This window comes from Microcaecilia unicolor, chromosome 7 (assembly GCF_901765095.1).
Source record: "Microcaecilia unicolor chromosome 7, aMicUni1.1, whole genome shotgun sequence".
NCBI lineage: Eukaryota > Metazoa > Chordata > Amphibia > Gymnophiona > Siphonopidae > Microcaecilia > Microcaecilia unicolor.
The window spans coordinates 26096434-26109593 of NC_044037.1; the positions used below are offsets into that span (position 1 = coordinate 26096434).

The window sequence follows — 13160 nt, forward strand, 5'->3', positions numbered from 1 at the left end:
TCCAGACTAGACCTTTCCCGTTTTATGACCTCTCTCACTGCCTTTGTTTTGAGAAAGTGGGTCAGCTGGAGGTATGCGTATGTGTCTTCCTCCAATTCTGGATATTGTGATTGCAAACTTTGGAATGAGAGTATTTGCTCTGCTTCAAACATTTGGCCCCATTTCCTTAGACCTATGGCATACCATCGAGTAAATATCCCCTGTGTAGTTCCAGGCATAAAAAGTGGATTATATGCTATTGGAGATAAACTAGTGAGAATGCATTTCTTCTGAGGGAAGAGACTATCCCAATAGTATAGGGTTACCCCAATGGAAGGACATTCACCCACCCCCAATACCCTAAAAGGTTTAGGGGTCCACATTAACGCTCCCAGAGGTGTATGCCCCAAAGAGTATTGCTCCAGTTGGACCCATTGCCTATCTGGGTATTCTTGGTACCACTCAATCGCTACTTTCCCTTGGGCCGCCCTATAGTACCACATGAGGTTAGGGACCCCCAGCCCCCCCTTTCGTTTATCTTGATATAGTAAAGTACGCGATAAGCGTGGTCGCTTTCCTGCCCAGACGAACCGCATTATTTTATCCTGCAGCGTTGTTAAATATCGTCTGGGCATTAATACAGGCAGCGCTTGAAAGAGGTAGAGCAAACGAGGCAACACGTTCATTTTAACTATTGCTACCCGTCCAAACCATGAAAACACCATGTCCCCCCAGCGTTCTAGGTCTGCCACAATGTCCCGGCCTAGTCTTTTGTAATTAGCTTGAAAAAGTTCCGATGTTTCAGAGGTCAAATTAACCCCCAGGTATCGTATATACTTAGAAGCCCACCGAAATGGAAAAGAAGTCTTTAAAGATTCCAAGTCCAGAGCCGGCAGTGTAATGTTAAGGGCTTCCGATTTGTTCATATTGACCTTAAACCCAGACACCGCTGAATATTCTTCAATAGTGCGCACATCTTTAAATTTTAACTACTACCTTTGTATCACTCTGTTTTGATTACTGTATTTATTTTATTTATTTATTGCATTTGTATCCCACATTCCCCCACCTATTTGCAGGCTCAATGTGGCTTACATAGATTTGTTAATATTGTCATTTCAGGATATCAGATACAGTTAATAATGTGTAGTTATTAAAGAAGGGAAAAGAAGAAGGAAGAGCTTGGTTAAAGTTGATATAAGAGTTTGGTTGTTAATACTTGAGTGGGTTGGCGAGGTGACTTAGTGAGGCTGTAGGTTCTCATTGTAGGCCTTGTTGAAGAGGATTACGGATAAAACCAGCTGTCTTAAAGAACCATATGTGGCTTTTAAACCTTGTGTGTGAAATTCAGAAACACGAACTATGCTTCTTGGTTGTGTTACAGGAACCTAATGGAGAGACCCCTTCCTCTTTGTACAGAGTAGCTGCAATTCTTTTACAACAAAATCTCATAGAGCTTGAAGATCTTTATGTCCACGTAAGTTACAGCACTCTCTCCAAGTACACGGTTTAATGTTTGTTGTGTTTAATATAATGCCTTCTCAAAACTGAATTTTCTGTTGGATACTTAAAATAGCTTCTATACTGATTAACAATCAATATATTATTCATAGATCCATTTGATAAACTGTAATTATTTTCAACATATCATTCTAAAGTCTGGTATAACTTAATATTAAAACAATATGCCTTTTATGAAAGGGATTCTCACAGATTGTGCATTTGAGAAACCACTGCTGAAAATAGGTCTTCCATATGTTTTTATCTAGTTACGTGTTAGGATTTCAGTCTAAATGTATACATAAACAGAAAAATGGTTGAATTATCTCAGGTTTGAAACTTGTGAGTAGTAATACCATGTGCTGCTTGTGTCAAGCTTATGTGCATGTACTTGTCAGTATAGACTTCGTCTTCCCCTGTATTGCTCCATGGTATGCAAATGTGGTCTCACATCTCAAGATAAGGTGGACTGGAAAAGTTATAAAGAAGAGTGACCAAAATGATGGAGAGGATTGAACAGCTCTCATATGAGGAAAGACTAAAGAGGTTAGGGCTCTTCAGCTTGGAGAAGAGACAGTTGAAGGGAGTTATGATAGAGATGTGTAAAATCCTGAATGGAGTAGAAATGGTAAAAGTGAATCAGTTGTTTACTCTTTCAAAAAGTACAAGGACTAGGGGGCACTCCATGAAGTTACATAGTAGCACATAAAAAAAACCCCAAGAGAAATTATTTTTTCATTCAGTATATAGTTAAGCTGTGGAACTCATTTCTGAAGCAAGTGGTAAAAGCAGTTAATGTAGTGGAAAAAACGGTTTGGACAAACTCCTGGAGGAAAAGTCCATAAACCATTATTAAGGTAGACCTGGGAAAAGCCACTGCTTATTTCTGGGGTTAAGTAACATGGAGTCTTGCTACTTTTTGGGACTCTGCCAAGTAATTGTGAGCTGGACTGGCCAATGTTGGAAACAGGATACAATATAACATGCTATTTGTATCTCAAGTGTTGATGCAAACAAAAAATCAAAAAACCTTCACCAAACTTATAACCAGCTGTCACTTCTAAAAAGTTACCAAAGCAATAATTAAAGCTGGACTTATCTGTAGAGTCCACGTCCTCGCTGACTCCATGCTCAAATCTGTCAAAGAGCAGAAAACAAAGACTGCTCTCCCCTGGAATCGCCCAACGCCGCGGGTTTCAAACTAATTTCCTCAGGGACTCGGTTTAAAGCCGTCTTCACTGTTGAAACTGAATGCCGGTTGCTGGTAAGGTGTGATATTAACTGATGATTTAGAGTCAAACATTTCTCTCTTCCACCCCCCCGCCTTCCCACACCGAGGAGTCCGGCATTCACTCCTTTGTCCTTTCCTCCCTTGAGCCCCCTTCCCAAACCAAAAAAGCTCCCACTTCCTCCTTCTCTCCCTACCCCTGAACAAAGGGAAGGGAAAAAATGCCTGACACCATGGGGAAGGCTCGAATATAAACCTAGGTTTAATTTTTGGGCCTTTTTTGGCAAACAAGTCTCTGTTTATGTTTGAGTATATATGGTAATATATTTTTGATTAGCTTACAGAGTAAAATGTATAAAGTTGGTCTGTTATAAAGATTTAACCTCCATTTTTGGCTGACCTTTATTTCCATGTACCCAAGTAGATGAACACTACATTTGTTCATGTTTCTTGCGATATATGGCAGTAATGAGATATCTTTAAGTTGAAAAACAGAGTTAAAGGTAGTATACAATGTTTGTGTAATGGATAATCTACTAACAGCAATTATACACAATTATCCTACCACTCGCTGTCAGAATGATTATTACCTTCTTTATTTCCTCCAGAGCTGGAATCTGGTTTTCTTATATTTCATAAAAGCTACTATGTTGTAAATTTGATTTACACATTTCATTAAAAAATAAAAGTCCTTGATGGATATTTTTGCTGAGCTGCAAATAAGTCTGATAGTTTCTACTCACTGTTGTGTTTATTAGGTCCATATGCTGTGGAATGATTTTAGGGTTTAGATACATTGTTTTTAGTCCTTAAACTTTGTATTTCTACAAAGAATTCCAAGATCAGGTTGTTAATTTTAATGTGGTTAATGTGGAATCCAATTTAGCTGTAAATAAACCATCATTAGAGCTGATAACATTCTTTTTTTTTTTTTCATTTTGTGTTTTCTTATTATAACAATAAGCTTTGCATCTTTAGATTTCCTGTCTGTGTTGATTAAGGCTCTGTCTTTTGGGTTTCTTCAGCTTCTTCCAGTGGATACTGCCATTCTTGAGGAACACAAACGAGAAATTATGGAGGCTAAACAAGTTGTTAGAAAATTAACTTTGGTGGTATTATCCTCTGAAAAGACAGAAGATAAAGAGAAGGAAAAAGAGAAGGAAGAGGAGAAAGCAGAAAAGGTTTTTTTTTTATATTCACTCTGCTGCTATGCACAAAACACTCTGGCTAAATAGGTCATCTAGTTCATACTGGTTTCCTTTCACCATAGTGTTTTATTGCAAATCAATTTATGGTTCTCATTTTTATATCATTTGTAAACATGTTTGTAATATGTATGGGATAAGTGTATAATAATTTTGTAGAAGTTTTGCCAAGGTTGTGAACTTAATACGTCACCTAAATAGTATTTAAGATATTACTGGGAAGGAGCCAGCTGTTGTGATACATATGGGTACCAATGACATAGGGAGGGGGAGGGAGGTTCTGGAAGCCAAATTTAAGCTTTTAGGTAGAAGGGTAAATTTTAGACCCATTAGGCTAGCTTTCTCAGAAATATTCCCTTTTTCTTGTGCTTGATCTCTGGGACAGGCAGAGCTCAGGAATCTCAAGATGCGGATGAGACGGTGGTCTAGGGAAGAGAGTTTTAGGTTTGTTGGGAACTTGACAACATTTTGAGGAAGGAGGTGCCTCTCTGAAAAGCATGGGCTCAACCTTAACCAGTGTGGAACCAGGCTGCTGGTGTTAACATTTAAAAGGAAATAGAATACCTTTTAAACCAAATCATGTAGGAAAGCTCTCGGTAGTGCATGGTTCAGAGAAAGGTGTCTTCAAAAGATAATGGAAAAAAGTAATAATAACTTTTTCAAGTACATTAGAAGCCAAAGTCTGGGGAATAGGGGGAGAACTAGTGAGCATTGTTGGAACTGGCTGTGTGAGAGGAGAGCTCCTTGAGGAATGTTTCAGTTTTTGTTTAAATTTCTTCACTGCTTCAGTGAAATTTGTTCCTACTATCTGTTTGTCCTGATTTAGATTGTAAGCTCTTTTGAGCAGGGACTGTCTTTCTTCATGTTCATTTGTAAAGCACTGTGTACGACTGGTAGCGCTATAGAAGTGATTTATAGTAGTATTAGTTATACTATTATGTTGGCATCAAAACCCAGTCAAAGTTAGTCCTCCCTATTGATAATTCATGTTGTTAAGAGGACCAACACTAATGATCCTCCTCCTCCTCCTCCTCACAAGATGGGTGCTGATAAATGAACTGATTGCACTGAAAAATGAGTTTGTGACGTTTCCGTCTAAAATGTCAGTGATGACATAGTAACATAGTAGATGATGGCAGAGAAAGACCCGCTCGGTCCATCCAGTCTGCCCAACAAGATAAACTCATATGTGCTACTTTATGTGTATACCTGACCTTGATTTGTATCTGCCATTTTGAGGGCACAGACCGTAGAAGTCTGCCCAGCACAAGTCCTGCCTCCCAACCACTAGCCCCGCCTCCCACCACCGTCTCTGCCACCCAATCTCCGCTAAGCTTCTGAGGATCCATTCCTTCTGAACAGGATTCCTTTATGTTTATCCCACGCATTTTTGAATTCCTTTACCGTTTTCATCTCCACCACCTCCTGCGGGAGGGCATTCCAAGTATCCAACACTCCATGAAAAAATACTTCCTGACATTATTCTTGAGTCTGCCTTCCTTCAATCTCATTTCATATCCTCTAGTTCTACTGCTTTCCCATCTATGGTAAAGGTTAGTTTGCGGATTAATACCTTTCAGATATTTGAATGTCTGTATCAAATCACCCCTGTTTCTCCTTTCCTCCAGGGTATACATGTTCAGGTCAGCAAGTCTCTCCTCATACGTCTTGTAACGCAATATATGGCTGGTTCCCAGGCCGACGCGGATGTCAACCCACATGTGATAACAATTAGTATGCTGTCCTCGGAGAATACCTGCTTCAGATATGTATCTTCGCTTTCCTATCCCTCTGATAGGGAAGATCTTGCTGAAATTCAAACGGGACCTTAGAACCATGATCCTCCTCGTGCCTTTCTGGCCAAGGCAGATATGGTTCCCTTTTCTAGGAGCTTTTCTCCGAAAAACCGTGATGACTGGACTGTGTTCCGACCCTCATCACACAGAATGAGGAGTCTTTTCTGTATCCTAGTCTTCAGGCCCTGTCCCTCACAGCCTGGTTGTTGAGAGCATAGAATTTGCATCTCTGTACCTGCCTGAGGCTGTCTCCAGGATCCTGCTGGCTCCCAGGAAAGAGTCAAGAGGTGTTACACATTTAAATGAACTAGGCCCTGGGTCTTCTCACTTGCTATGCGTAAAACCTGCTTGAATACCAAGTCTGTAAGGGTTCACTTCAGTGCATTCAGTGCTTATCACCATGTAGGGGGTAGGCCCATCTCTGCACAGCTTCTGGTTGTTTGCTTCATGAGAGATTTTCTGTTGACAACGCACTCAATCAAATCTCCAACTGTGTCATGGGACCTCAATGCCATTCTTACCCAGCTGACAAAAGCTCCGTTTGAGCTGTTTGGCTCCTGTCATCTGAAGTACCTGACCTGGAAGGTCTTGTTTTTGGTGGCAGTTAGTGAGCTTCAGGCCCTAGTAGCGGATCCAACTTACATAAGGTTTCATCATAACAGAGTAGTTCTCATGAGCCCTAAGTTTCTTCCTAAGGTGGTGTTGGAGTTCCATCTTAACCAGTCAGTTGTCCTGTCAACATTCTTCCCAAAACTTCATTCCTAGTGCTTTCATCAGGATAGCAAGCAAGCCTTAGCTTTCTACCTGGAGTGGACAAAAACCCATAGACAGTCCACCCAGCTTTTTCGTTTGACCCAAACAGGATGGGGTCAGCCATCGGTAAACTCACTTTATCCAGTTGGCTAGCAGACTTGCATTTCTGTCACTCATACCGAGGCTGGTCTGACTATGGAGAGTCATGTCATGGCTCACAAATGTTAGAGCCATGGCCATAATGGTAGCCTACTTGAGATCTGCCTCTATTGAGGAGATTTGCAGAACTGCAGCGTGGTTTTTAGTCCACGTGTTATTCATTACTATCTAGGGCAACATCCCTGACTTGACAGCTGGTTTGTCAGACGTGCTGCAGTTGTTGTTTGGTGTCTAGAGTCCAAGTCCCTACTGACTGAAGTTTGTTTTCGGTGAGCCTGGTAGCTAGCGATTTCCAAATGTAAGAATCGTTGTCCTGCTTGTCCTCGGAGAAGGCGAAGTTACTCACCTGTAGCAAGTGGTCTCCAAGGACAGCTGTTTATTAATTCTTAAATCCTCTCCCACCTTCACTGGGAGTCTTACTTTACTGGTAGTCCTGTGTGCTTACACGGGGGGAGGGGAGGCATGCATTCTTGCACTGTAGAATGCTGCCAAAAGCTTCTTATTGGTACCAAATACTAGGTAGCATAGGTAGCATCCACACCAGTGGTCCTTGAATGACGTCACCCAAGATATTAAAATTCATGTCCTGCTATCCTCGGAGAACACCTGCTACAGGTGAGTAACTTTTTGCTTTATTCTTGTCTTAGACAAAATAACTCTGAACCAACTAAAACTGAAGAAACAGAAAAAAATAAATAACTTGAAGAACATTTTCAAAGGACTTAAACTTTTTAACTGCCTAACTGCAAACAAGACAGCTTTATTCTGCTAAAATAACCTAAAACAGACACCTACATATATTACCAAAAAATAGCACCATTAAGTACATTTGTTGTTTATTAGTTATTTGCTGTACCACCTTTTCTGTCAAGCAGGTTAAAGCTGTTAACAAAATATTGATTATAATAAAGTGAAAGGGGTGAAAGAATAAGGGGTAGTTTATATGCCCGGGTGGAGTGACCTTGTGGACAGACAGAAGTGAGGGACTTGCTGGGAGTCAGAGAGGACTGGGTGGTGGTGGGGTGGTGGTTTATGTGTCGAGGCTGAGGGGTGGGGGGAGAGAAAATGGCAAAGGGTGGAGAGGGAGAAACCTGCAGGCATCTAGTCTGGAGAAGGGGTAGAAAAACCTGGGGGAAGAACATCAAGCTAAAGTGGAGCAGAAGAGAGAGCAGGGAAGTGCAGAACCTGAACAGTGAGAATACCTGAGGAGGGGCAAAGTTGTGGTGGTGTTAGGCTTTATAGTGGGGGAAGTTTGCACAAAAAATATAAATAAATTGTGCATGTGGAAAGTTTTGGAAAATCTTTTCCTGCAGTCACTTGTTGAATGAAATGAATTTTGTGATCCTGTTAATTATCCAAGAATGCTAACTAGTTAAATGAAATGAGTCTGAGTAATTCTCTTAACAGGAATAATTGCTTAAAGAGATATAGAGGGGCATAATTGAACGAAAACGCCTATCTCCATGGGCGTTTATCTCCAAGAACGGGTCCGTGAAGGGGCGGACCGAACCGTATTTTGGGACAAAATAGACGCCCATGTTTTATTCAACAATGTGTGAGCTGGGCGTTTTTTTTTTCAGCGATAATGGAAAATGAAAGCGCCCAGCTCAAAAACGAATACATCCAAGGCATTTGTTCGTGGGAGGGGCCAGGATTCGTAGTGCACTGGTCCCCCTCACATGCCAGGACACCAACCGGGCACCCTAGGGGGCACTTTTACAAAAACAAAAAAAAAGGTAAAAGAGCTCCCAGGTGCATAGCACCCTTCCCTTGTGTGTTGAGCCCCCCAAATCCCCCTCAAAACCCACTGCCCACAAGTCTACACCATTACTATAGCCCTAAGGGGTGAAGGGGAGCACCTACATGTGGGTACAGTGGGTTTGGGGGGGGTTGGACGACTAATAAGCATTAAGCAGCACAATTGTAACAGGTAGGGGGGATGGGCCTGGGTCCACCTGCCTGAAGTCCACTGCACCCCCTAACAACTCCTCCAGTGACCTGCATACTGCTGTCAGGGAGCTGGGTATGACATTTGAGGGTGAAAATAAAAAGTTGAGAAACTTCATTTTTTGTGGTGGGAGGGGATTAGTGACCACTGGGGGAGTCAGGGGAGGTCATCCCCGATTCCCTCCAGTGGTCATCTGGTCATTTAGGGCACTTTTTGGGGCCTTATTCGTGAAAAAACAGGGTCCAGGAAAAGTGTCCTAAATTCTAGCTAAAAACGCATACTTTTTTCCCATTATTGGTGAAATGCGCCCATCTCTGTTCGGCAGATAACCACGCCCCAGTTCCGCCTTCGCCACACCTCTGACACGCCCCCATCAACTTTGTCCGCATCCGCGACGGATTGCAGTTGAAAACGTCCAAAAATCGGCTTTCGATTATACCGCTTTATTCGTTTTTGTGAGATAAACGTCCATCTCCCGATTTAGGTCGGAACTTGGGCGTTTTTCTCATTCGATTATAAGCAGGATAGCCTCCTAAGTGCTCATCATTGCTTCCTACTGTCTTTTCAGCTACCAGATAACCAGAAACTTGGATTGTTGGAAGCACTGTTGAAGATTGGTGATTGGCAACATGCACAAAGCATTATGGATCATATGCCCTCTTTTTATGCTACATCACATAAATCTATAGCAATGGCACTTTGCAAACTTATTAATATGACTATTGAACCTCTGTATCGAAGGTAAGGTAACTTAAAAAATAAGCTTGACCTTTCTGAGAAGTATAAAGAACACCAAGGAGACATGTTTGCTGTATGTTTACTGTGAGAATCCTGCTTTACTTTCAGAACTACCTGACTGGGAATCCAGAACTGAAAGCTTTAGCTGCCCTGATTTACAGCAGGCTCTTACACTACCATATGGTACATACAGCACCTTGTGTCAGTTTTTTCATTCAGAAGATTAATAAACCCAAATATATAAATAAATTAAAATGTGCACAGTAGTGAATGTTTGTGCCTTAAATAAATCTATGAACTTACTGTATAAGGTACTGTTAGCATTGTGTTTGCTGCTGCACACTAAAATTACTGTTGTGAATCATTAAGGCTCTGATATTACAGAGGGTGAATTAAAATGTATGCTAATTTTTAGGTCATATTTTACTTTGTGTAAATGTAAGATACAGTAAGCTAATATGTTATTCCATCTGGTTTTAAAAAATAAAATCTGCATTTAAAAATAACCTTTGCTAAAACCAGAAGAAAAATGCGTGAATATTTTAATATAGGGTAGTTAAAAATAGTAATAAAATTAAAAATTGTGCTACCTTATTTTTTTGGATTCAGTATGAATGACATTTGGGCCTTCAATCTAAGCTCTGCATAAAGGAGTAGAGGATAAACTGACTTGCTCATGAATTGTGCCAGTGAGAGAAGCAGGATTTTTGAATCCCGATTTCCCTTGTTTACATTATGCTTTTATAACCACTAGGCTACACTATTGATGTCTTCAGTACGCTTTTAAAAATTAAACAGTTGTAGCTTTCTGGTCCAACTTAGGGCCCCCAAGCTGGGTGACTATGTCTCAGGTCCAGAGAGGCCCCTACTCGGCAGGTCCTTCTCTGATGTCATAACATACTTATCAGTGCTTCCTCCTCTTCCTTCTTCTGTTATTGGGGTGATCACTTTTTTCAAAATTGCAATGGTTTAACGGAGGTCATATTAATCTGGTTCCATATGAAAATAGTGGCCAGTCACAATGACAGTGACAGGAGGAGGAGGCATTCAACTGCAGTGCTATATATGTGAGGATTGTTGATGAAGCCTGTAGGCTGTGTGGGTAGATCGCTGGAGAGTCAGTCTTTTTCAGAGAGGGTCCTGAGTTTGTCTCCTAGAACTTGGGATACCAATTTGGGGGGGGGGGGGCGTGGTGTCCAGGTCTCAAGGTAATTTTTTTGCTTACCTCTGTTGGAGTTAATTTACGTTAAAAACTTTACCTTGTTTATCATGCATGTTTTTCCAGCACTAAACCTATTTTATGTTTAAATCTTTTTTATTGATAACAACGAAACTTGTACATTTTACACTGAAAGTAGGTAAATCCAAATATCAACGTGATATCTCAAGTCAGTTTGTTAAGGTTTTAGCTTTATCCCCCTTCCCACCCCCTCTCCCCACCCCCCTCCCCCCTCAAGTTGTGCACACCCCCAACTTCATACAATGCTACCACCCATAGGATATACTGTTCAGGGTATTGATCATAGGAATACTCTTCATTATGAGACAGTAGTTTAAAGGCAAGGTCTGCCGCACCGGGCCTTGTTTCTTATAACCCTTCATCTTACTTCTCCGTCTCTTACATGAACCATACAGCTTTATTTCCAACATCAGCACCCATAAAACTAACACATTTCCCTATAGTCAGTTGTCGGTGGTATTTGTCTCAGAAATACCCCCCATCCTCTTCCCTCCCTCTCCACCCTTCCCCCCCAGCACTTCTCCCTTCCTCACCATTCGCTCTATCTCCACAGTCATCCCCATTCACTCCAACTCATTCAACACCTGACTTCTAACTCTGGGCGCTACTACATTCAAATATGCTGTCCAAATTTTTATGAAATGTGTCCTCCTTTTGGGGGTGAAACGAGCACCTCTGGCCTCCCACAGCATAAGCGCATGCAATTTGTTCCTCCAATACCAGTAGGAGGGCGGTATGTCCATTAACCAATGATTCAATATGCATTTCTTCCCCAGAATGCAAGACTTACTCAGGAATAGCTTCTCTTCTTTTGTTCCCCGTGTCCACACTTTTGGCGAGCTAAACATGACTCGCTCGAAAGTGAGCTGTATCCTACACCCCAAGATCCTTGACACAAACCGGGCGAGAGCTGTCCAGAAGCCCCGGATTCGCTGACACTGCCATAATCCATGTGCCAAAGAAGGCATGCCCACTCCACACTTCCGGCATCTATCAGCTTCTACTATCCCTGCATGCCATGCCTGCTTGCCCGAGAAGTATGCTCTATGTATTGTTCTAAAGTGACATTCTTGTAGTTCTGCACTATGCACTACTCCTGTCATCCCTTTTAGTGCTGTCATCACCTTCTCTATAGCAAAAGGACTTCCCATCTCTTGCTCCCACCTCCCCACTACCTCTTTGACATCTTTGGGGGGTTTTAAATCCCTCAGCGCCTTGTGAAACCAGGAGATTGATGTCTGTTCTACTTCATCCCCTTTCAGGAACTCCCGAACCTTCTTCCCAAACTCCAGTGTGAGTGCAGACCTGGGTAAGCTTCTGAAATAGTGTTCCAGTTGTAAATAGGCCAATCTCGCCAGTGGACCTCCCGCACACCTCCTTTCAAATTCCCCATAGGGCAGCAGCGACCCATCCACCTGAAGAAAACTCTCCAGTAGTATCACTCCCTGTCGCTCCATATCTTTAAAAATTCGGTTCTCCCTGCCCGCCTGGAAATCTACATTCCCCACTAACGTTAGCAGCACACTGGCCTCCGGATCTTGCCCCCAGATACCCAACAACAACCTCCAGGCGTAACGTAGAGGTTGTAAAAGTATACTATCTTGGAAAGGAGTTGGTATCTTCACTTTCCTAGTGTGTAATAAGCAATTTAAAGACCATGGTCGAAACAAAGCTTGTTCCCATCCTATATCAGTGTAGGTTGTCAACTGCAAGACCCAATCTCGCAAGTGTCTGGCCATACAAGCCCAGTTATATTCTTTTAAATCAGGCATGCCCAACCCACCCTCACGCTGAGTCCCAAACACATATTTCCACTTCATTTTCGATTTTTTCCCCGCCCAGCAGAACCATGCTATGTGCCTCTGCAGAGTTTTCAAATCTCTGACCAACAGCCTGATAGGCAAGATCTGCAACATGTACAGCCATTTCGGGAATATGACCATGCGATATAGATGGATTCTACCTAGAAAAGACAGCGGCAGAGAAACCCAAGCTGTCAGTTGTATTTTAGTTTCCCCAATTAAATGAGGGACATTAATTCTATATAGTTGTGCTGGGTCCATTGACAGTTGCACTCCCAAATACTTAAATTCCGTGTGTGCTTGGCGGATCTGTGACCGACTCCATATCCCTGGGTCTACCCCGGCACTGACTAGGGCTTCTGATTTCTCTAGATTCAATTTGAAGCCCGCAAAGTCCCCGTATTCCCTCATACTTTCCAACAACCGAGTCAACGATTTCTGCGGATCCGTTATTAGTGCCAGTAAATCATCTGCAAATGCTGCAGTTTTAAATTCCTGATCCAGGATCCGAACGCCTTTAATTTCTACGTTGTTGTTAATTTCCCGCAATAGCGGATCCAGTGTCAATACAAATAGTAGCGGCGAGAGCGGGCATCCCTGCCGGGTTCCCCTTCCTATATCAAACCAGTCGGAGAATAACCCATTGACACTAATTCGTGCCTTAGGATTTGTATATAACGTCTTTACAGCTTTTCCAAAAAAACCTTTTATGCCATAGGCCTTTAAGGTCTCAAACATAAAGCCCCAGTCCACTCTGTCAAAGGCCTTTTCGGCGTCAAAGCTTATTAACATGGCTTGCAAACCTTCATCCC

General features: G+C 42.1%; 1 protein-coding gene across 2 annotated transcripts in view; it reads left to right on the top strand.

The window, feature by feature from the left end:
• The window catches only part of THOC2 (THO complex 2), a 272468-nt gene that overhangs the window by 72294 nt on the left and 187014 nt on the right, over nt 1–13160 (top strand). For both annotated transcript variants that reach the window (XM_030209899.1, XM_030209900.1), the window contains exons 9-11: nt 1364–1456; nt 3733–3888; nt 9137–9309. In XM_030209899.1, the coding sequence (XP_030065759.1) occupies nt 1364–1456; nt 3733–3888; nt 9137–9309 (422 nt within the window). The remainder of the gene's footprint in view (nt 1–1363; nt 1457–3732; nt 3889–9136; nt 9310–13160) is intronic.